At 44.2% G+C, this 23,864-nt stretch overlaps 2 protein-coding genes across 2 annotated transcripts in view; one reads left to right on the top strand and one right to left on the bottom strand.

Annotated features, from left to right (window-relative positions):
- Window positions 1–4,400, top strand: part of LOC124263682 (cyclin-G-associated kinase-like) — an 81,251-nt gene extending 76,851 nt beyond the window's left edge. Inside the window, exon 24 of the mRNA XM_046698336.1 lies at window positions 963–4,400. Coding sequence (XP_046554292.1) covers window positions 963–1,064 — 102 coding nt within the window. The 3' untranslated portion in view covers window positions 1,065–4,400. The remainder of the gene's footprint in view (window positions 1–962) is intronic.
- Window positions 4,401–5,895: 1,495 nt separating this feature from the next.
- The window catches only part of LOC124263681 (HAUS augmin-like complex subunit 3), a 42,114-nt gene continuing 24,145 nt past the window's right edge, over window positions 5,896–23,864 (bottom strand). Inside the window, exons 9-14 of the mRNA XM_046698334.1 lie at window positions 21,204–21,387; window positions 19,662–19,814; window positions 16,491–16,587; window positions 14,586–14,730; window positions 10,122–10,302; window positions 5,896–7,521 (exon numbers count right to left, since the gene is read on the bottom strand). Of these exons, the coding sequence (XP_046554290.1) occupies window positions 7,393–7,521; window positions 10,122–10,302; window positions 14,586–14,730; window positions 16,491–16,587; window positions 19,662–19,814; window positions 21,204–21,387 (889 nt within the window). The 3' untranslated portion in view covers window positions 5,896–7,392. The remainder of the gene's footprint in view (window positions 7,522–10,121; window positions 10,303–14,585; window positions 14,731–16,490; window positions 16,588–19,661; window positions 19,815–21,203; window positions 21,388–23,864) is intronic.

Genomic DNA, 23,864 nt, shown 5'->3' with positions numbered 1-23,864 from the left:
CAGCAACATGTGGATATGGACCAGTAACTTATGTGTAAAGCCCAGCAAAGTGGCTGTGGCCCAGTAACTGAGGTGTAAGGCCCAGTAACACATGGCTGTGGCCCAGTAACTGAGGTGTAGGGTCCAGTAACACATGGCTTTGGACCAGTAACTTATGTGTAGGGTCCAGTAACACATGGCTTTGGACCAGTAACTTATGTGTAGGGCCCAGTAACACGTGGCTGTGGCCCAGTAACTGAGGTGTAAGGCCCAGTAACATGTGGCTGTGGCCCAGTAACTTATGTGTAGGGCCCAGTAACACGTGGCTGTGGCCTAGTAACCGAGGTGTAGGGCCAGGTTACACGTGGCTGTGGCCCAGTAACTGAGGTGTAGGGCCCAGTAACACGTGGCTGTGGCCAAGTAACTGAGGTGTAGGGCCCAGTAACACGAGGCTGTGGCCCAGTAACTGAGGTGTAAGGCCCAGTAACACGTGGCTATGGCCCAGTAACTTATGTGTAGGGCCAGGTTACATGGCTATCGCAACAAGTATGTTGTTTACATTGTAGTTTGAGTGGTATTAGTTGTCAATTTCCTTAAAGATAATCCATATTTATATCATGTAATTTAATCAACATTATCCTTAGTGATGACAGTTGAATGTCTTTCTGATTGTTGGATCTTCTTTTCTTCCCCTCTTAAACACTGCTGCCCACCTGCAATGGAGGGAGCATCAACACCTGAAGTTGACATTGAGATTACATTAAAGGCTGTTCGAGTTTGTCCTCTTAGTTGTGAATACTGGACAGTGCAATAGCCAATTTTGTCCATTTTCATCAACAGAGAATATTTAGTCACTTAAAGGCCTACTGAAATATGCTGTGTCATTATGAATTTGGTTCAAAAGCAGCATGTTAGCATGGAGTGTTTTATTTTTAGCACATACAATATTTCAAAATGTCTTCAAAATTGATTTTCTGTTTCAGCTCACTGGCTCTCCACATGAAAATCTGGCAAGGATGATATTCATGGAACTCAGTGAAGCTTGGGCCCAGTTTGAAGAAGAAGGAATGAAGTCATTATATTGACATGAATGATATTAGGAGATTATCAATTTAAGACACCTAGAAAACATTCAGGAGCATGAAAATATCCAGGCTAGCTTCATATGTTTCTACCACCTAGTGTTATCACTCCCTCGTTTCTACTGCTGCCACTAGTCGAGGAAAGAGCACAAGACGGACAGACTGAGATGTTGGATGTTCAAAACAAGTGGCTGGTGCAAAAGGCAGCAGGAGACTGGCATCTAGGTTGAGTCTTGTGTAGATATGTTACTGATACTGTGTAGTCACTGAGGAACAGTACTGTAGATGAAGTGCTTCAGTGGGAATCTGGATGACAGTCGAATTGTGCAATAATCAAATCAGGACAACAGAGGAAGATGAAGAGCCAGCTACCAGTGCAAATAGATGTAGAAACTCATATATTTCTGGGCTGTGATTAGGACATGTTTAATTTATTGTTAAAGTGTGACAGATCATGCAATCATTTAGTATTGCAAAGTTAGGTTTAGATAGTTAATACAGTTTGGAGATACAAAAATGTAACACTGAATAGTTCTTCTGTTGACAAAATATTCTTAAAACATGTTTGTTAGGGTGCTTTGTGCCACATGTATCATATCATGAGGTTGTGTGTGCATAAAGAGTGATTGTATATCATTTAGCATTGGTGAGTATAAACTTGTCAACCAGTATTTTAGCTTACCAATTAACAGCAGGTCAGCACTAGCTGTGATGTTATGTATCTATGAGATTAATATCGGACATCTTTCTGGCTGCTGAGAATGTAGTATTGGAAAACTGATTTCATCTTATCTATCTGAATGTGAACCATTGTGCATGGTCAGGATTCATGGTATAAAAATATTTATTACAAAAGCAGATTTGTTATTAGCAAATTACATGTCGTCAAAGTTCAATGTGTTTCAGTAACCAGTAGGTGAAGGTAGTCATGCCCTTTAGCAATGGACCATGTTGTGAATTTGATCACGACCTCTCAAGTTTCATATCATATTGCAACGTGTATTGTTAAAGCCCAGTTTGAATTAGCTTTTACTTTCACGATTGTGACATATCCAGTGTATTGGTCCTTGTAACATGTCAAGGATTCCGAGGTTTGCAGTGCACGTTTTCAGCATCCTTAGTCACCTTCGGGCATTGTCATCTCAAGCTGACATGTTGCTTTTCGCAACTGTCAGAGATGAGTTGTTCCCCGCATTAGCTGTGACAGAAGTCTGAGCTTGCATGATTACTTAATGTTATGTTAAAGTAGTTTTTACCACCCAGCAACATGAGAACAATCCTACAATGGGACCAAGTTGTTTGTTTGTTGTTTCAACAACATTCCAGGTTTGTGCTAATACCAAATGTATTGTCAAGGTCACATACAAATACCTAGTGGGAATATTTCATTGTCAACATCACATGGATTCTTCTGAGAGCATGTATTGTTTTTGTTGTACAACATTGTAACATCATTTTCCCCACTTGATCATACTAATTGACAGTATTTTCAACACATCGATTATTTTGTGTAATGAAAATCAACCAAATGTTTTATTGAAGTAATTACCATTCCTATCAATGGCCCTATTGCTGTGTCCAGTGTTTGTTGGAATGTAGCAGTGTTGAGCCAGCAGATGGTGCATGTAGATATTTGTCAGCTGTAGATTCATTCTCTGGTATTGGTATTTAGGGGCATTTATTAGAACTTTGGAACAATATAGAATATCTTTGAAATGCTGATGTCACTGTGAATGGAAATATTTGGCTGGTAGGCAATCACTTGTGCGCAAGGATTGATAGGAACTACACACACACACACACACACACACACACACACACGCCTCCCACCTTATGTTCAAGTTCAGTGTGCCAGGGCAACTGGATGCTTCGTGTCATGCTTGTGTGCAATTATTCTCCACTATGATGCTTTCTCTTGGAATGTTATCTTTGTATATTTTAAATTGTCTTTACATGTTTTATTTCTGTGTACGCTATAAATAGAGAAACCTTATGTGAACAGTTTGTCTGTGAGTTTTAGATCATTCAACAGTCATGTTGACTCCTAGCAGAACCAAACTGTATCAGTTCATCTCAATCAAATACATTCCTAATAATTCAGCTTTGAAAACTGCAGCTTTTCTTCATGTTGAATGTAGGCATCGCTACCCTCTCTGTCTTGCACAGATACTGGGGCTGCTTCAGTAGAAGCCGATTCTCCAGGTAACCTATGCAGTGTTTTATCAAGCAGTATTCCCTACCACTGTCTGTATATAGAGCAGGTATCACCGATCATATAAGCATCCAATGACTTATTTTTAGACTACATTGTATATGATTTCTTTTATTTCTTATGCCATCCAGCTGTCCCTTGCTCATTTATCATATAAATTTATTTGGACATTATGATGAGTTGGAGACATGTGATATCCTTGTATCTGTACCTAGTCTCCTGTCTGTTTTACCAATGTTTTCAGGAACGTTATTATAATCCCATGATATGAAGAATGACTGTTACTGTTACAGCACTGTTATTGTTTATGACTTCAGAGCTATCTTATCAGTGGCTACATGAGAATCAATTGGGTTCCATCTCAATTTCTTCAGTCTAAACCAACCATACTTTGATCTCTTTTCTGTGAAATCATGCTAGGTTGTGTTTGCTAACTGCACAAGCTGTACCTCAAGTTGACCCACAGTGAGGCAAGTTATCCATAACATCAAGAAGCCAGATCTTCCCCCAGGTTTTAGTGTGCCTGCTAGGTCGTGTTATGAATATAGAGATGTCCTGTGATTACAGTCACTCATCTATATGGGTTATCATTCTTAGGTATTGCGCATATTTTTAACACAAATTCTTCTGTCTTTTCAAAATTTCAAATTTGACATTTTATTGGTGTTAGTGCAGGAAGCAATGGCTGTCCAAGGGTTAAATGTACTATACTTTAACATGACCTTGAGGCACTTACTTTGTGAATGTGTTTGTTTTCAAATAATCTCAATTGAAATGGCTCAGTGGACTTGTGCAGGAAGAGCAAGTTGTGTGTGTTCGTAATGGGAGGCAGCTGAACTGTATGGCAGACAAGTCTTAAAAAAAAGGGGGCTTCAATTGTCAAGGCAACTGGATTGCTGTTGGAAAACCTGGAGATTTATTGACAGACTGTCCACTGTGATGTATATTTATTGTTGACAATTAGGAGACACGTTATATGCAGCATGTGATGTTTATGAGAACATCTTAGCCAAAATTTGTTGTGCTGTATCAATACCAATAAGAAATATAGATATAACATTGTTTTAAACCATAAAAGGAGAGTATGCATAATGAGTACTATCATAGAAATAAATGATGTAACAGTTGACATGTTATTGTGTGTTTTGACTTGTTGTGGTTGGGCCATCTTCATTACTCCTGGTTTGTCAGAATCATGGGTTTACTGAGCAAACATCTGCTACAAGCATTACTTGGCTTTCCTCGTACATGTAGTGATAACACATTTCAGAGCGCGCTCCAAACTTTCTCTAACTTGATTGTACATGTGTCTTGAAGATTGATATATGTTTACTATAACATGCTAAATGCCAAAAAGAGGCATGCACCATTTGGTCAATATTTGTGACACATTATTTCATAGACATCTTAACACAATATACACTCTCAAGTGTTTTTGCCCCAGAACATAGTTACCAAAACTGAATTTTAGGAAAATATTTGACACAAACCAATCCATGCTGAATCCCAGCATGTGGGGGAATGGTTGCCGACGACAAAACGTTTAACAAAAACGTAACATTACACTAGAGAATCACTAAAATGCACCCTACATGAAATGCACGAGCATCATGAAATTGTGTATCACCCTGAGCTTTAACTGACTGTAGGCTTTAAAAAGTCACATCAATGGTACTCCACATGCATTGCTTTAAGCCAATATAGACGACAAGAGAATGAAAAGACTGACAGAAGCTCAACGACACCGGACGTTTACAAGGACACACATCGCAGCATGATGTGGCAAGGCATTTCAGCGGTCTAGACAGACCATCTCAAACCTATGGACCCGATACAAAAATACCTGGAGTGTTAATGACAGACCCAGGTCGACAGCCGCCCAGGATCGCTACATCCGGTTGAGACATCAACATCATGTCGTTCCCTACATCAACGTGATCTTTGGAGCATGACAATGGTCGACCTCATGTTGCACGTGTTTGACAGGTCTTCCTCCAGCAAAACAATGTTCAGTTGTTATCTTGGCCTTCTTGATCACCGGATTTGTCCCCCATTGAACATCTATGGGATAGTCGTGATCGATGCTTGCACCAGCATAATCCGCCACCTCAGACACTACAAGAACTGCACACAGCACTTCAGCAAGTGTATCAAAACATTCCTCAAGACAGCATTCATTTCCTTTCTTCTATTGGTCTACGCTGCCAAGCTGTTATCGATGCTCATGGTGGTCACACCAGATACTGTCATTTTACTCTGACCAAGTGGCTTTAATAGCCCTCTGTGGTTTTACAAAACACTTTCTGGATAATCATGTTTAGGAAATTTGTAAAGTGATGATTTTACTGTAACTGAGCAATGATGTAATGGTTGAATCAGTTACATGCACTCAGTAAGTAAACTCCAAAGCAAAACATGCCAAGTTTCATTTTTGGAAGAGTATCATTAGCTCAAAGACTACAAGGACAAATAATCTAAGTTGATACTTTCACATTTAATATATAAAAAACAAAACAAAATATAGACTATAATTGCGGTTCCATAACATAAAGAAACTGAAGCCAACCCATCTGGAAATGGGAAAAGGGAGCAGCCATGAGTGTCATTGCAGAGTCTGTGTTTGCCAGGGGACTGCTGGTGTCAGTGAACTGTCGGTGTTGGCCAGGGACTGCTGGTGTCAGTGAACTGTCGGTGTTGGCCAGGGACTGCTGGTGTCAGTGTCAGTGAACTGTCTGTGTTGGCCAGGGGCTGCTGGTGTCAGTGAACTGTCGGTGTTGGCCAGGGGCTGCTGGTGTCAGTGAACTGTCAGTGTTGGCCAGGGGGCTGCTGGTATGAGTGTCGGTGAACTGTCTGTGTTGGCCAGGGGCTGCTGGTGTCAGTGAACTGTCGGTGTTGGCCAGGGACTGCTGGTGTCAGTGAACTGTCGGTGTTGGCCAGGGGCTGCTGGTGTCAGTGAACTATCTGTGTTGGCCAGGGGGCTGCTGGTGCCAGTGAACTGTCTGTGTTGGCCAGGGGGCTGCTGGTGTCAGTGAACTGTCGGTGTTGGCCAGGGGACTGCTGGTGTCAGTGAACTGTCGGTGTTGGCCAGGGACTGCTGGTGTCAGTGAACTGTCGGTGTTGGCCAGGGGACTGCTGGTGTCAGTGAACTGTCAGTGTTGGCCAGGGGGCTGCTGGTATGAGTGTCGGTGAACTGTCTGTGTTGGCCAGGGGCTGCTGGTGTCAGTGAACTGTCGGTGTTGGCCAGGGACTGCTGGTGTCAGTGAACTGTCGGTGTTGGCCAGGGGCTGCTGGTGTCAGTGAACTATCTGTGTTGGCCAGGGGGCTGCTGGTGCCAGTGAACTGTCTGTGTTGGCCAGGGGGCTGCTGGTGTCAGTGAACTGTCGGTGTTGGCCAGGGGACTGCTGGTGTCAGTGAACTGTCGGTGTTGGCCAGGGACTGCTGGTGTCAGTGAACTGTCGGTGTTGGCCAGGGGACTGCTGGTGTCAGTGAACTGTCAGTGTTGGCCAGGGGCTGCTGGTATGAGTGTCAGTGAACTGTCGGTGTTGGCCAGGGGGCTGCTGGTGCCAGTGAACTGTCTGTGTTGGCCAGGGGGCTGCTGGTGTCAGTGAACTGTCGGTGTTGGCCAGGGGACTGCTGGTGTCAGTGAACTGTCGGTGTTGGCCAGGGACTGCTGGTGTCAGTGAACTGTCGGTGTTGGCCAGGGGACTGCTGGTGTCAGTGAACTGTCAGTGTTGGCCAGGGGCTGCTGGTATGAGTGTCAGTGAACTGTCGGTGTTGGCCAGGGGACTGCTGGTGTCAGTGAGCTGTCGGTGTTGGCCAGGGGACTGCTGGTGTCAGTGTCAGTGAGCTGTCGGTGTTGGCCAGGGGCTGCTGGTGTCAGTGTCAGTGAACTGTCTGTGTTGGCCAGGGGACTGCTGGTGTCAGTGAACTGTCGGTGTTGGCCAGGGGCTGCTGGTGTCAGTGTCAGTGAACTGTCGGTGTTGGCCAGGGGGCTGCTGGTATCATTAAACTGTCGGTGTTGGCCAGGGGCTGCTGGTATGAGTGAAAGTTCTGCATTGCTGTGGGGCTGCTGATGTCAGTGAACCGTCTCTGTTGCTAAGGGGACTGCTGGTGTGAGTGTCAGTGAACTGTCTGTGCCTGCAGGCGCTCTGTGATGCTCTCTAATGTCTCTCTCAGTTGGCCTGGTCTGCTGAAGAAGTATGTGAATAGGTCCCTCTCCTTTGCTTGGAGTCGATTGCTTTGCAGTAGCTGTTAAAAACAAAATGATCATCATTTCTGTTATTTCTTTTATCAATAAGACAAAAAAGGATGTATATTAGCTATCAAAGACGTCTTACGTAAGTGTTATTTCAAATTAACTACCGGTATCCCATTTAATTCTTATTTGCAAAAATGTACTTACTTTTTCTGCATGCAGAAGTTTGATTTATGTTTAACAAGAATGAAAGGAAATAATGCCTCAAAATGTTTGCTTAACAATACCATAAAAAGAAAATATTTATACAAAATATTTCATATATTTGGTTTTACACATGATTATAATATCTAGCTCTGTTTCTCATCATTTGTATCTTTCTTTTGATGTTAATGCCACAATCAGCAGCATTTCAGCTATGAATGCAGCCTGTAAAGAATTGAGCCTGGAACAGACAATCCAATGATCGATATTGTGACCAACAATCCATGCTGGTGGGGTATGAGAACATGCATGAATGAGTATCAACCAATCGTTTTGATCTAACCCACTCAGCCAATGCAGCTTCACAAACATGTAAGTTTGGCATTTAGTAGTTAAGATAACATTCTTTGTGTACCCCTCTGACAAATGTAAATTGGCACAGCTCCCATGACGTCAGCTATACACAGTGACTGAGTGGTCAGATGTAACGTGTTATAGTTAGGATTACTCTTTCTCTGTACACTTTCTCAGTAGAAGTACAGGGTTGGACTCAAAATGTACCTAAATCTGTACTCCACAGAGAAAGTGAAATCTACAATGTGCCAATTTGCAAGTTGATTCTAAGGAGGTGATTTTTACAAGATCAGAAAATGTGAGAGAATTTACATTGTACGGTTGGAAGTGCAAAGATCTTGTAAAGGTCCAAATCTAGAATACAATATCATATTGTGTTGAAGCCAAATACTAACGACACAGACAACACATATCTTTAAATTATTAACAGAATGGTTTGAGTAAAGCTAGATGTTACAGCTTTCAGAATGGTCAAGTTAAGGTAAAGATTTAACACATCCATCCATGAAACTGATGTTGAGTCCAACAACTTAATGCATATTAACCATTTCATTATATTTTAATAAAACAATTTGACTTACCGGTAGTAACAGCCATAAATGTTTAACTTAACCTACATTACACAAAATGCAAACATATTCCCACAGGACGATGGCAGGCAAACCTTCCATGGCATAGTGATTTGTTGTTATAATATCACTCGTATCCAAGGGTGTTGGCTGGACCAAGGGAAACAAACATCTGTGACTTGATCTGTCAGATGAATCACAATGTTGTTAACTAGCCCCAAAATACAGAGAAGCTGCCTTTAAGCTCAATTGTCAATGCTAATTCTCTTATGTGGCTTGGGCTGTCTTACAGTTGTAATACATAAGCACTTCCTCATATCACAAGTAGATAAGGGTTCATGAGGCATCGGGCTCAAGTGACATAGTAAATGAGTTCCAAGTAGTTCAAACTTATAGGTCTTGATCATGAAGCAGAGCTCGGATAAACTTGAAACTTCATATCACATGGGGTAGTTACTTAGCAACAGTTCCCAACTCCAGATCACAAGTCTGATACTGGTACACTGGGGAGTCGACAATGAACTGCGACACAACCTGTATATATGACCCGTTTGGAGTTAACTCTTGATCTCACAGCAGTTCAATATGGTCCAGGTGTGAACATGTTAACTACTGGGACTTCCATGCAGATGGCTTCTGTGGGGACGAGGCACCATATAATAGGTACTGGAACTAAATTCTGTCTGGTCGAAAAGGTTCAGCCAAACACAGATAGAAGTGTGTTGTTGCCAAGGTGTTAGTTGTAAGAAATGGAAGCAGGACCATATAAGCGTGACTATACCTTCCCATGATAACAATAGGATGTCCACGCTTCAGGACTGACGATACGTAAATCAGCAAACAGCAGTTGAGTTGGATTTGTGCTCAAGTAGAGATCTGTGTTCAGGTTGAAGACATCTGCATGAAACACTAACTCTTTGTGACAACCCTAAATGTAGCCGACTGTGACTGAGACAGTGGAGGGGGCAATACACCATGAAGGTCTGAAGGAAAGACGCCGTGTGACTTGAGCCCTGTACCAGAGTGGAGTTGACAGCTTCCCACTCCACGTGGTATATATGCCCGGTGGCTTGACAGCTTGATGTGTGCATTGGTGATTGTCAACTAATGGTGAAACTCAGGAAGATCAGGTGGGGGTTGTCAGTGCTGTAACAAGATTGACCCATGATCATCAAACCCTGTGCTGATGTCAAGAGGCCTACATGGGAATCCTTTAGGGGAAGCAGTGCCTGGAGTTTGTGCCACTGCTTCATACAGTCTTTGTGACAGCTGCCACTGTGAAGAAGTAAGCACCAGGACTTGAGCTGGTCTAGTTTGACACCATCATGCTGGTCTGTTAACAAAATGTCATCCAGCGAGGCATCAAAGTGGAAACCACATGGGTTGAATAACACTGTAATGGGATTTATCACTTGCATAAATATTCACAGGGCCATGGAAATGCCAAACAGTATGACACACACAATCCCAACACCCCCACCCCACCCCCCCACACACACTTTAAATCATTGAAACATCTGGTTTACCTTCTTCTTGGCATCATGATCCTTGATGACATCAATAATGGAAGCCTCCAGCTTGACCAGCATTGTGTCCAGATTAGTCAGGGTCTCCTGCAGTAGTGGTGGGGTCAGTGTCGGCTCTCCACTAGTTGTGCTGGATCCATGGTACACACACAGACACATAGGTCCACAGACACACATCTCCCTTCATTTCCCTGACACACACAGACACATAGCAATGACAGACCTGCATCTCCCTGACACACACAGACACATAGCAATGACAGACCTGCATCTCCCTGACACACACAGACACATAGCAATGACAGACCTGCATCTCCCTGACACACACAGACATCTCAGACCTGCATCTCCCTGACACACACAGACACATAGCAATGACAGACCTGCATCTCCCTGACACACAGACACATAGCAATGACAGACCTGCATCTCCCTGACACACACAGACACATAGCAATGACAGACCTGCATCTCCCTGACACACACAGACACATAGCAATGACAGACCTGCATCTCCCTGACACACACAGACACATAGCAATGACAGACCTGCATCTCCCTGACACACACAGACACATAGCAATGACAGACCTGCATCTCCCACACACAGACACATAGCAATGACAGACCTGCATCTCCCTGACACACACAGACACATAGCAATGACAGACCTGCATCTCCCTGACACACACAGACACATAGCAATGACAGACCTGCATCTCCCTGACACACACAGACCTGACACATAGCAATGAATGACAGACCTGCATCTCCTCTGACACACACAGACACATAGCAACAGACTGCATCTCTGCATCTCAGACCTGCATCTCCCTGACACACACAGACACATAGCAATGACAGACCTGCATCTCCCTGGACACAGACACATAGCAATGACAGACCTACATCTCCCTGACACACACAGACACATAGCAATGACAGACCTACATCTCTCTCTGACACACACAGACACATAGCAATGACAGACCTGCATCTCCCTCACACACACAGACACATAGCAATGACAGACCTGCACCTCCTTGACACACACAGACACATAGCAATGACAGACCTGCATCTCCCTGACACACACAGACACATAGCAATGACAGACCTGCATCTCCCTCTGACACACACAGACACATAGCAATGACAGACCTGCATCTCCCTCGCACACACAGACACATAGCAATGACAGACCTGCACCTCCTTGACACACACAGACACATAGCAATGACAGACCTGCATCTCCTTGACACACAGACACATAGCAATGACAGACCTGCATCTCCTTGACACACACAGACACATAGCAATGACAGACCTGCATCTCCCTGACACACAGACACATAGCAATGACAGACCTACATCTCCCTGACACACACAGACACATAGCAATGACAGACCTACATCTCTCTGACACACTTGACACACAGACACATAGCAATGCTGTGACCTGCACCTCCCTTGGCCACACACAGACACATGTGTGAACACTCTCTGACACACACCATATTAATGACAGACCTGGTCTCTCACACACACAGACAGACCTGCAGACCTGTATCCTGGCCACCAACACAGACACACTGTGTCCTTGACCTCCCTGTTTCCTCACTGACACGACAGACCTCACTGTGCTGTGTACCCAGACCTCCTTGACACACACAGACACATGTGGTTGATACCTCCTTGACATACACCAACACAGTCATTATTCATGTCTGATTATGGATATGTAACGCTGATGTCAATTTGTTCCTGCAAGTAGGATTTTCACATTTGTGTCATATGTGATACCTACAGCTTGTGTTTGTTCCTTCCATGTTTGCCTGTGTGTTGTGTTTCTCCATATTTCTCCATGTTTGCCTGTTCTGTCTCCATATTTTCCTACAGCTGGGCTGTGTTCATTGTGTTCCATGTTTGCCATGTTTATACATACTGCTGGCGTCTGTTCATTTCCTGGCGCTCCTTGGCTCTGTGTCCCTGTGTCTCCATGTGTTGCCTGTTCATGTACTGATACCTGTGTTCTGGCATGTGTGTCTGTGTTTCTCCATGTTTGCTTGTGCGTGTCTGTACTCCATACCTACAGCTGGCTGCGTTCCATGTTCCTGCTATTTCTCCATGTTTGCCCATGTGCCTTATACCGTGTACCTTGTGTTCTGGTTCCATGTGTGTGTGTGTTTCTCCATGTTTTGCCTTGTTCATATTTGTGATGCCTCCATATTCTGGTGTGTTCGTGTTTGCTGTTTCTCCATGTTTGCCTGTTCATATACTGATACCTACAGCTGGCTGTGTTGTGTTGTGTTTCTCCATGTTTGCCTGTTCATATACAGATACCTGTTCATATACTGATACCCATAGCTGGCTGGTGTTGTTGTGTTTCTCCATGTTTGCCTGTTCATATACTGATACCTACAGCTGGCGCTGCTTGTGTTGCTATTTCTCCATGTTTGCCTGTTCATATACTGATACCTACAGCTGGCCTGGTGTTGTGTTTCTCCATGTTTGCCTGTTCATATACTGATACCTACAGCTGGCGTCTTGCCATGCCTGTTCATATACTCGATACCTGACTGGCTGGCATGTTTGTATCTTTCATACACCGATAGCCTGTTTACATGCTGCCATGTTTGCCTGTTCATCCATGTTTCATGCCTGCCTGTTCATATACTGATACCTACAGCTGGCGGTGTTGTGTTTCTCCATGTTTGCCTGTTCATATACTGATACCTACAGCTGGCGCGTCTTGTGTTGCTATTTCTCCATGTTTGCCTGTTCATATACTGATACCTACAGCTGGCGTGTGTTGTGTTTCTCCATGTTTGCCTGTTCATATACTGATACCTACAGCTGGCGTGTCTTGTGTTGCTGTTTCTCCATGTTTGCCTGTTCATATACTGATACCTACAGCTGGCGTGTCTTGCGTTGCTATTTCTCCATGTTTGCCTGTTCATATACTGATACCTACAGCTGGCTGCCCTTGTGTTGTTTTCTCCATGTTTGCCTGTTCATATACTGATACCTACAGCTGGCGCGGTGTTGTGTTTCTCCATGTTTGCCTGTTCATATACTGATACCTACAGCTGGCGTGTCTTGTGTTGCTATTTCTCCATGTTTGCCTGTTCATATACAGATACCTACAGCTGGCGCTTGTGTTTGTGTTTCTCCATGTTTGCCTGTTCATATACTGATACCTACAGCTGGCGGTACTTGTGTTGTGTTTCTCCATGTTTGCCTGTTCATATACTGATACCTACAGCTGGCGCAGTCTTGTGTTGCTGTTTCTCCATGTTTGCCTGTTCATATACTGATACCTACAGCTGCTGTGGTTTTCTCCATGTTTGTGTGTTCATATACTGATACCTTGCAGCTGTTCATGTGTTGCTGTTTCTCCATGTTTGCCTGTTCATATACTGATACCTACAGCTGGCGCGTCTTGTGTTGCTGTTTCTCCATGTTTGCCTGTTCATATACTGATACCTACAGCTGGCGCGTCTTGTGTTGCTGTTTCTCCATGTTTGCCTGTTCATATACAGATACCTACAGCTCAGCTGGCTGATACCTACAGCTGTTGTGTGTTTCTCCATGTTTGCCTGTTCATATACTGATACCTACAGCTGGCGGCGTGTTTCTCCATGTTTGCCTGTTCATATACTGATACCTCTCCATGTTTGCCTGTTCATGTTCATATACTGATACCTACAGCTGGCGTGTGTTGTGTTGCTGTTTCTCCATGTTTGCCTGTTCATATACTGATACCTACAGCTGGCGTGTCTTGTGTTGCTGTTTATCTATGTTTGCCTGTTCATATACTGATACCTACAGCTGGCGTGTATTGTGTTTCTCCATGTTTGCCTGTTCATATACTGATACCTACAGCTGGCGTGTCTTGTGTTGCTATTTCTCCATGTTTGCCTGTTCATATACAGATACCTACAGCTGGCATGTGTTGTGTTTCTCCATGTTTGCCTGTTCATATACTGATACCTACAGCTGGCGTGTCTTGTGTTGCTGTTTATCTATGTTTGCCTGTTCATATACAGATACCTACAGCTGGCGTGTGTTGTGTTTCTCCATGTTTGCCTGTTCATACACTGATACCTACAGCTGGCTGTCTTGTGTTGCTGTTTCTCCATGTTTGCCTGTTCATATACTGATACCTACAGCTGGCGTGTGTTGTGTTTCTCCATGTTTGCCTGTTCATATACTGATACCTACAGCTGGCGTGTCTTGTGTTGCTGTTTCTCCATGTTTGCCTGTTCATATACTGATACCTACAGCTGGCGTGTCTTGCGTTGCTGTTTATCTATGTTTGCCTGTTCATATACTGATACCTACAGCTGGCGCGTCTTGTGTTGCTGTTTCTCCATGTTTGCCTGTTCATATACTGATACCTACAGCTGGCGCGTCTTGTGTTGCTGTTTCTCCATGTTTGCCTGTTCATATACTGATACCTACAGCTGGCGCGTCTTGTGTTCATGTTTCTCCATGTTTGCCAAGAGTGCTGAATCTGCCACTGCATGCTTCTGTTGCAGCCGCTGGGCACCATCCACCATCCCTGCATAGGTGAGGAACAGCTGTTGTTCTCCAGATTCACCCCCTGCTCCACAATAGTAGCACAATCCATCAGTACACAACCAATACACATGCAGGTTGGGGATATGTCACACAATCCATCACTACACGACCAATACACATGCAGGTTGGGGATATGTCACACAATCCATCAGTACACAACCAATACACATGCAGGTTGGGGATATGTCACACAATCCATCACTACACGACCAATACACATGAAGGTGGGGGATATGTCACACAATCCATCACTACACGAACAATACACATGAAGGTGGGGGATATGTCAAACAATCCATCACTACACGACCAATACACATGAAGGTGGGGGAAATGTCACACAATCCATCAGTACACAACCAATACACATGCAGGTGGGGGATATGTCACACAATCCATCAGTACACGACCAATACACATGAAGGTGGGGGATATGTCAAACAATCCATCAGTACACGGCAAATACACATGAAGGTGGCGGATATGTCAAACAATCCATCAGTACACGACCAATACACATGAAGGTGGGGGATATGTCACACAATCCATCAGTACACGATCAATACACATGAAGGTGGGGGATATGTCACACAATCCATCACTACACGACCAATACACATGAAGGTGGGGGATATGTCAAACAATCCATCACTACACGACCAATACACATGAAGGTGGGGGATATGTCACACAATCCATCAGTACACGACCAATACACATGAAGGTGGGGGATATGTCACACAATCCATCAGTACACAACCAATACACATGCAGGTGGGGGATATGTCACACAATCCATCAGTACACGACCAATACACATGCAGGTGGGGGATATGTCAAACAATCCATCAGTACACGACCAATACACATGAAGGTGGGCGATATGTCACACAATCCATCACTACACGACCAATACACATGAAGTTGGGGGATATGTCACACAATCCATCAGTACACGACCAATACACATGAAGGTGGGGCATATGTCACACAATCCATCAGTACACGACCAATACACATGAAACAATCCATCAGTACACGACCAATACACATGAAGGTGGTGGATATGTCAAACAATCCATCAGTACACGACCAATACACATGAAGGTGGGGGATATGTCACACAATCCATCAGTACACAACCAATACACATGCAGGTTGGGGATATGTCACACAATCCATCACTACACGACCAATACACATGCAGGTGGGGGATATGTCACACAATCCATCAGGTGGGGAATGTGTGACACATGCAACATTCATCCATAAAAACGTTTTATAAGTATGCACAATATAAGATATCTGGCAATAGTGATCCAAATGTTTGACGTATAGTCATTATTATCAGATATATATGTAGTAAATGCTGCCAGAAAAATGACATGGTATTTCAAAATATTATTTCTGACACATTAATGGTGTCATATACAACTTATTCCAAGCTTACTTTCTTACTGAATCAAATGTAGATAGGGAGGTAATGGTGCACAGCTGCACAGCACATTGCTATTTCCAGCTCAGTGTACAAGAAAAACACACAGTTGTCTCAATCCCTGCACATAAAGAAGTCCAGAGACGCTAACAGCACAAATTCGTTTCCTTTAAAAAACATAATAACCAAGTTTCTTATCACCTTTTCGTTCACACTAGTTCATTGATGGCATACGATATAGATTTTGCCTTCACAATGTACTTGCATAATCAGTCTGAGTACATAGGAAACCATGTCATGATGCCACAGTAACCATGTCTGAATCACCATCCCTTTAGTGTAGCACTCACCCAGCATCTGGTGTAGTCGGGCAGTGGCCTTGTCTCGGGAGTCTATGGTGCCACGCTGGAGGCTGGCAGGGGAAATACAGGGATCCTCCATGGCTTTCTATAAAATATACATACACTAGTGAAGCAAGAAACAGATACGACACTGAAGGTATATAATTTCTCCAACACAATCAACAAGTGTTACCCGAATTCAGATTTTCAACTGGCAAAAAAATCCAGTGGTTTACCTGTCCCTCCCTCCAGTCAGGTCCTAGTCATTAGTGGGTTACCTGTCTCTCCCTCCAGTCAGGTGCTAGTCATTAGGGGTTACCTGTCTCTCCCTACAGTCAGGTCCTAGTCATTAGGGGTTACCTGTCTCTCCCTCCAGTCAGGTCCTAGTCATTAGGGGTTACCTGTCTCTCCCTCCAACCAGGTGCTAGTCATTAGAGGTTACCTGTCTGTCTCTCCAGTCAGGTCCTAGTCATTAGTGGGTTACCTGTCTCTCCCTCCAGTCAGGTCCTAGTCATTAGAGGTTACCTGTCTGTCTCTCCAGTCAGGTCCTAGTCATTAGTGGGTTACCTGTCTCTCCCTCCAACCAGGTGCTAGTCATTAGGGGTTACCTGTCTCTCCCTCCAGTCAGGTCCTAGTCATTAGGGGTTACCTGTCTCTCCCTCCAGTCAGGTGCTAGTCATTAGGGGTTACCTGTCTCTCCCTCCAGTCAGGTCCTAGTCATTAGGGGTTACCTGTCTCTCCCTCCAACCAGGTGCTAGTCATTAGAGGTTACCTGTCTGTCTCTCCAGTCAGGTCCTAGTCATTAGAGGTTACCTGTCTCTCCCTCCAGTCAGGTCCTAGTCATTAGTGGTTACCTGTCTCTCCCTCCAACCAGGTGCTAGTCATTAGTGGGTTACCTGTCTCTCCCTCCAACCAGGTGCTAGTCATTAGAGGTTACCTGTCTGTCTCTCCAGTCAGGTCCTAGTCATTAGTGGGTTACCTGTCTCTCCCTACAGTCAGGTGCTAGTCATTAGAGGTTACCTGTCTGTCTCTCCAGCCAGGTGCTAGTCATTAGGGGTTACCTGTCTCTCCCTCCAGTCAGGTCCTAGTCATTAGGGGTTACCTGTCTGTCTCTCCAGTCAGGTCCTAGTCATTAGTGGGTTACCTGTCTCTCCCTACAGTCAGGTGCTAGTCATTAGAGGTTACCTGTCTGTCTCTCCAGTCAGGTGCTAGTCATTAGTGGGTTACCTGTCTCTCCCTCCAACCAGGTGCTAGTCATTAGGGGTTACCTGTCTGTCTCTCCAGTCAGGTCCTAGTCATTAGTGGGTTACCTGTCTCTCCCTCCAACCAGGTGCTAGTCATTAGAGGTTACCTGTCTCTCCCTCCAGTCAGGTCCTAGTCATTAGTGGGTTACCTGTCTCTCCCTCCAACCAGGTGCTAGTCATTAGAGGTTACCTGTCTGTCTCTCCAGTCAGGTCCTAGTTATTAGTGGGTTACCTGTCTCTCCCTCCAACCAGGTGCTAGTCATTAGAGGTTACCTGTCTGTCTCTCCAGTTAGGTCCTAGTCATTAGTGGGTTACCTGTCTCTCCCTCCGGTCAGGTCCTAGTCATTAGTGGGTTACCTGTTTCTCCCTCCAGTCAGGTCCTAGTCATTAGGGGTTACCTGTCTCTCCCTCCAGTCAGGTCCTAGTCATTAGTGGGTTACCTGTCTCTCCCTCCAGTCAGGTCCTAGTCATTAGTGGGTTACCTGTCTGTCTCTCCAACCAGGTGCTAGTCATTAGGGGTTACCTGTCTGTCTCTCCAGTCAGGTCCTAGTCATTAGTGGGTTACCTGTCTGTCTCTCCAGTCAGGTGCTAGTCATTAGTGGGTTACCTGTCTCTCCCTCCAACCAGGTGCTAGTCATTAGAGGTTACCTGTCTGTCTCTCCAGTCAGGTCCTAGTCATTAGTGGGTTACCTGTCTCTCCCTCCAACCAGGTGCTAGTCATTAGAGGTTACCTGTCTCTCCCTCCAGTCAGGTCCTAGTCATTAGTGGGTTACCTGTCTCTCCCTCCAACCAGGTGCTAGTCATTAGAGGTTACCTGTCTGTCTCTCCAGTCAGGTCCTAGTCATTAGTGGGTTACCTGTCTCTCCCTCCAACCAGGTGCTAGTCATTAGAGGTTACCTGTCTGTCTCTCCAGTTAGGTCCTAGTCATTAGTGGGTTACCTGTCTCTCCCTACAGTCAGGTGCTAGTCATTAGAGGTTACCTGTCTGTCTCTCCAGTTAGGTCCTAGTCATTAGTGGGTTACCTGTCTCTCCCTACAGTCAGGTGCTAGTCATTAGAGGTTACCTGTCTGTCCCTCCAACCAGGTGCTAGTCATTAGGGGTTACCTGTCTCTCCCTCCAGTCAGGTCCTAGTCATTAGTGGGTTACCTGTTTCTCCCTCCAGTCAGGTCCTAGTCATTAGGGGTTACCTGTCTCTCCCTCCAGTCAGGTCCTAGTCATTAGTGGGTTACCTGTCTCTCCCTCCAGTCAGGTCCTAGTCATTAGTGGGTTACCTGTCTGTCTCTCCAACCAGGTGCTAGTCATTAGGGGTTACCTGTCTCTCCCTCCAACCAGGTGCTAGTCATTAGTGGGTTACCTGTCTCTCCCTCCAGTCAGGTCCTAGTCATTAGTGGGTTACCTGTCTCTCCCTCCAACCAGGTGCTAGTCATTAGGGGTTACCTGTCTCTCCCTCCAGTCAGGTCCTAGTCATTAGTGGGTTACCTGTCTCTCCCTCCAACCAGGTGCTAGTCATTAGAGGTTACCTGTCTCTCCCTCCAGTCAAGTCCTAGTCATTAGTGGGTTACCTGTCTCTCCCTCCAACCAGGTGCTAGTCATTAGAGGTTACCTGTCTGTCTCTCCAGTCAGGTCCTAGTCATTAGTGGGTTACCTGTCTCTCCCTCCAACCAGGTGCTAGTCATTAGGGGTTACCTGTCTGTCTCTCCAGTCAGGTCCTAGTCATTAGTGGGTTACCTGTCTCTCCCTCCAACCAGGTGCTAGTCATTAGTGGGTTACCTGTCTCTCCCTCCAGTCAGGTCCTAGTCATTAGTGGGTTACCTGTCTCTCCCTCCAGTCAGGTCCTAGTCATTAGGGGTTACCTGTCTGTCTCTCCAGTCAGGTCCTAGTCATTAGTGGGTTACCTGTCTCTCCCTCCAGTCAGGTCCTAGTCATTAGGGGTTACCTGTCTGTCTCTCCACTCTGTCAGGTTCTGCTGGAGTGTCTTTCTCACAGCTGTCAGCAGGCGATGAATATCACGGTGATTCCTGGCCTCTATTTCATAGGCCATCGTCAGGAACTCATTGCGGGCTCGCTGCACCACCAACTGACCAATCAACTACAACATAACACTTCTCTGTAGCTATTCCACATTCTGTTCACCGACAACCTGCCCAAAATAATGAAATACATCAAAGGGGTCTATTTCAGGCAACTGATGTGCTTTTCTCATCACCACCATGATGTTTAACATGATGTGTCAATCACGAGGTATACACCAGTGTTCTGCACCATCTAACTTCATTCTTAGAAACTGCTGTATGTTTGTCTCAATAATGGCACACATACCCTGACATAGTACTGCATTTATGATAATGGAAAAAAATAATTGTGCATAACATAAAATTCAATAAAATACAAGAGTCATCAGAAGATGACATATCCCCCCGGCCCCCACATCTTTGAAAGAACAAATCATCTGACAGTTACTTAAAGTCCAGATTGATTTTAGACTAAGTGCAAATCGTTTCCATGGAAATCATGAAAAAAATAAATGACAAAAATCTGCAAATAGCAAAAGGCACCACTTCAAGATCTGACTCACATATCTGCCAAGTTTTGCTGAAAGATATTAAGAAGTTTTCCAGTTGTGCTCCGGAAACGAAACCTACCCCGCCCTTTTGAGACTAAGTCTGAATCGTTTCCATGGAAACCGAGAAAAATAAAAATGACAAAAATCTGCAAATAGCAAAAGGCACCACTTTGGGATCTGCCTCACATATCTGCCAAGTTTTGCTGAAAGATATTAAGAGGTTTTCGCGTTGTGCTCCGGAAACGAAACCCATCCCTCCTTTTGGGACTAAGTCCGAATCTTTTCCATGGAATCCGGGAAAAAGTGATTTGAAACCTTGGGTTATCTCTCTGTGATCCCTCATTGCCTTTTCACCGGCACTTAGCTTCATATCTAGACAGGGGACAGGTCAGGGCAAAAGAGAGTTAAACAAGATTTTAAAACAAAATTACATGTGATCAATGTTGGTGTAATTTGGTTCTTACAACATTGGCATGAAACAAGTACTTTGTGTCCAAGATATTTTTTATGGATTAAACTTCTTTTTAAATTTCTCTCTCAACGTTTCGAGACCATTCCAGGTCCCTTCATCAGGTTCACAACTCAGGTTCACCTGATGAAGGGACCTGGAATGGTCTCGAAACGTTATGAGAGAAATTTAAAAAGAAGTTTAATCCATAAAAAATATCTTGGACATCAATGTACAACTTCTAAATGCCACTGAAAGACATCAAGTACTTTGTGGTATTGATATTCATAACAGACATATACCCCAGGCAGTACAACAAACAAAAGCCTCAATATTCAGTCTACTTCACACTGGATGACCTTAACCTACAATGTCTTTCAAAGGTATAAAGATGGTGAGGGAAATTGCAAACATTGCACCTGACAGGGCCTGTCAAAGTGTGTCACATGTTAGCTGTAACACCCCACCTGGTCCTGGTTGGAGGTGAAGTAGCCCTGTCTGGCCAGTTTCAGCTTGTAGTCGCCAGTAATGATGTTGGTGCCCTGAAGGTCAGCCAACCTGCTGATCAGGGCAGGGACGTCTGTTTGCTGCAACATTGTGAGGTCTCTTCTCACTGCATTCAGAGACGTATGGCTTTCCTGAAGAGAGTCCCTGAAACATGCACACACTCTATACTGACACACAACTCCCTGAAACATGTACACACTGTATACAGACACACAACTCCCTGAAACATGTACACCCTGTATACTGACACACAACTCCCTGAAACATGTACACACTGTATACGGACACACAACTCCCTGAAACATGTACACACTGTATACAGACACAACTCCCTGAAACATGTACACACTGTATACAGACACACATCTCCCTGAAACATGTACACACTGTATACTGACACACAACTCCCTGAAACATGTACACACTGTATACAGACACACAACTCCCTGAAACATGTACACACTGTATACGGACACACAACTCCCTGAAACATGTACACACTGTATACGGACACACATCTCCCTGAAACATGTACACACTGTATACGGACACACAATTCCCTGAAACATGTACACACTGTATACAGACACACATCTCCCTGAAACATGTACACCCTGTATACTGACACACAACTCCCTGAAACATGTACACACTGTATACTGACACACAACTCCCTGAAACATGTACACACTGTATACAGACACACATCTCCCTGAAACATGTACACACTGTATACGGACACACAACTCCCTGAAACATGTACACACTGTATACAGACACACAACTCCCTGAAACATGTACACACTGTATACAGACACACAACTCCCTGAAACATGTACACACTGTATACGGACACACAACTCCCTGAAACATGTACACACTGTATACAGACACACAACTCCCTGAAACATGTACACACTGTATACAGACACACAACTCCCTGAAACATGTACACACTGTATACAGACACACAACTCCCTGAAACATGTACACCCTGTATACTGACACACATCTCCCTGAAACATGTACACACTGTATACGGACACACAACTCCCTGAAACATGTACACACTGTATACAGACACACAACTCCCTGAAACATGTACACACTGTATACGGACACACAACTCCCTGAAACATGTACACACTGTATACAGACACACATCTCCCTGAAACATGTACACACTGTATACGGACACACAACTCCCTGAAACATGTACACACAGAATACTGACACACAACTTCCTGAAACATGTACACACTGTATACAGACACACATCTCCCTGAAACATGTACACACTGTATACGGACACACAACTCCCTGAAACATGTACACACTGTATACTGACACACAACTCCCGGAAACATGTACACACTGTATACTGACACACAACTCCCGGAAACATGTACACACTGTATACTGACACACAACTCCCGGAAACATGTACACACTAATGACTGATTCCCTGATACACTTTTAAAGTAATTGTAAAACAAGCAGCTACAAGTCACTAAGGTTACATAATCCCCCTTCGCAAATTATTAGATCAAACTATAAAAGTAATGAAAGTGAAGGTCGTAGTTTAAGATGAAGTTAAAACAACAAAAACATGACCAGTGAACCTCTCTTGATATCTTGCTCTGTAGCTGTTCAAACACACAAATATTTTCAAGACTCACTTTGACCTTGACATGAATGCCATGGTGTATGAAATATGCAAAAAATAGTAATAAAACAATTGCTTATATAAAAACATTGAAGAAAAGTCTTGAAAGTCTATGAAGAAAATCCAGTGAACCGTTCACCAAACCTGACTGGGACCTTTCGCATATCGTGATAAACCTAGGTACCAAGTATGAAAAGAATCTAGTCAACAGTTCTTAAAGGTCACATGCAACGTAAAACACAACTTTGCAGATTCTGATACCTTTCGGTATGGACTTACCGACACAAATCGTCAAAAATGCAAATTCAACTTATAAAGTTGAAAAATAACGCGATGAAAAAAAACGCGAGAAATCGGAGTTCAAACGTTTCACTAATTTTCCCCAGACTTTTCTGGGGAATACGGGTTTGAGCAGCTGGGCTGCGCTCATGGCAACGATCTTGCAGTCAAATAGGTTAAGCAAACTTGGGCGGGCTGTCTGGTGAATACTTTCGGTGAAGGTTTTGGTGTGAGCTATTTTCATAATGTTTTGTTGATATCTCACAGTAGCGAGCTTTTATATGTTATGGCGGTAAATAAACTGTTTATATAATTTCATTTGTCTATTTCACCACCGCGTTCTTCTTACCGAGTCACTTTCTCAAGTTCGATGCTTAAAAGCAATGTCATTATTTAGCGTTGACACAATTTCTAACTGTGATATAGATATGTCGTTGTCACAGACAAAACTCAATGTCTTGTGTTATTGACATCTATGTGTCTGCCTGCCTGTCTGCTAATGACAATATTCAATACACAACTGCGATCACTGACCACATGCAATTTGAACTTAACACCAATCAGGCTATACACCATAAACAAAACGCATTGATTTATGGCCCGAGTTCGGTCTCTGTCACATTATGTAATTACACGGACAGGCAGGGACAGGCAGGTGTGATACTTGAACACATGA

This window comes from Haliotis rubra, unplaced genomic scaffold (genome assembly GCF_003918875.1).
Source record: "Haliotis rubra isolate DU_JTF1 unplaced genomic scaffold, ASM391887v1 Scf894, whole genome shotgun sequence".
NCBI classification, from domain to species: Eukaryota; Metazoa; Mollusca; class Gastropoda; order Lepetellida; family Haliotidae; genus Haliotis; species Haliotis rubra.
Note: the sequence above shows the minus strand (reverse complement) of the source record. Positions and strands in the feature narration are given on the sequence as shown.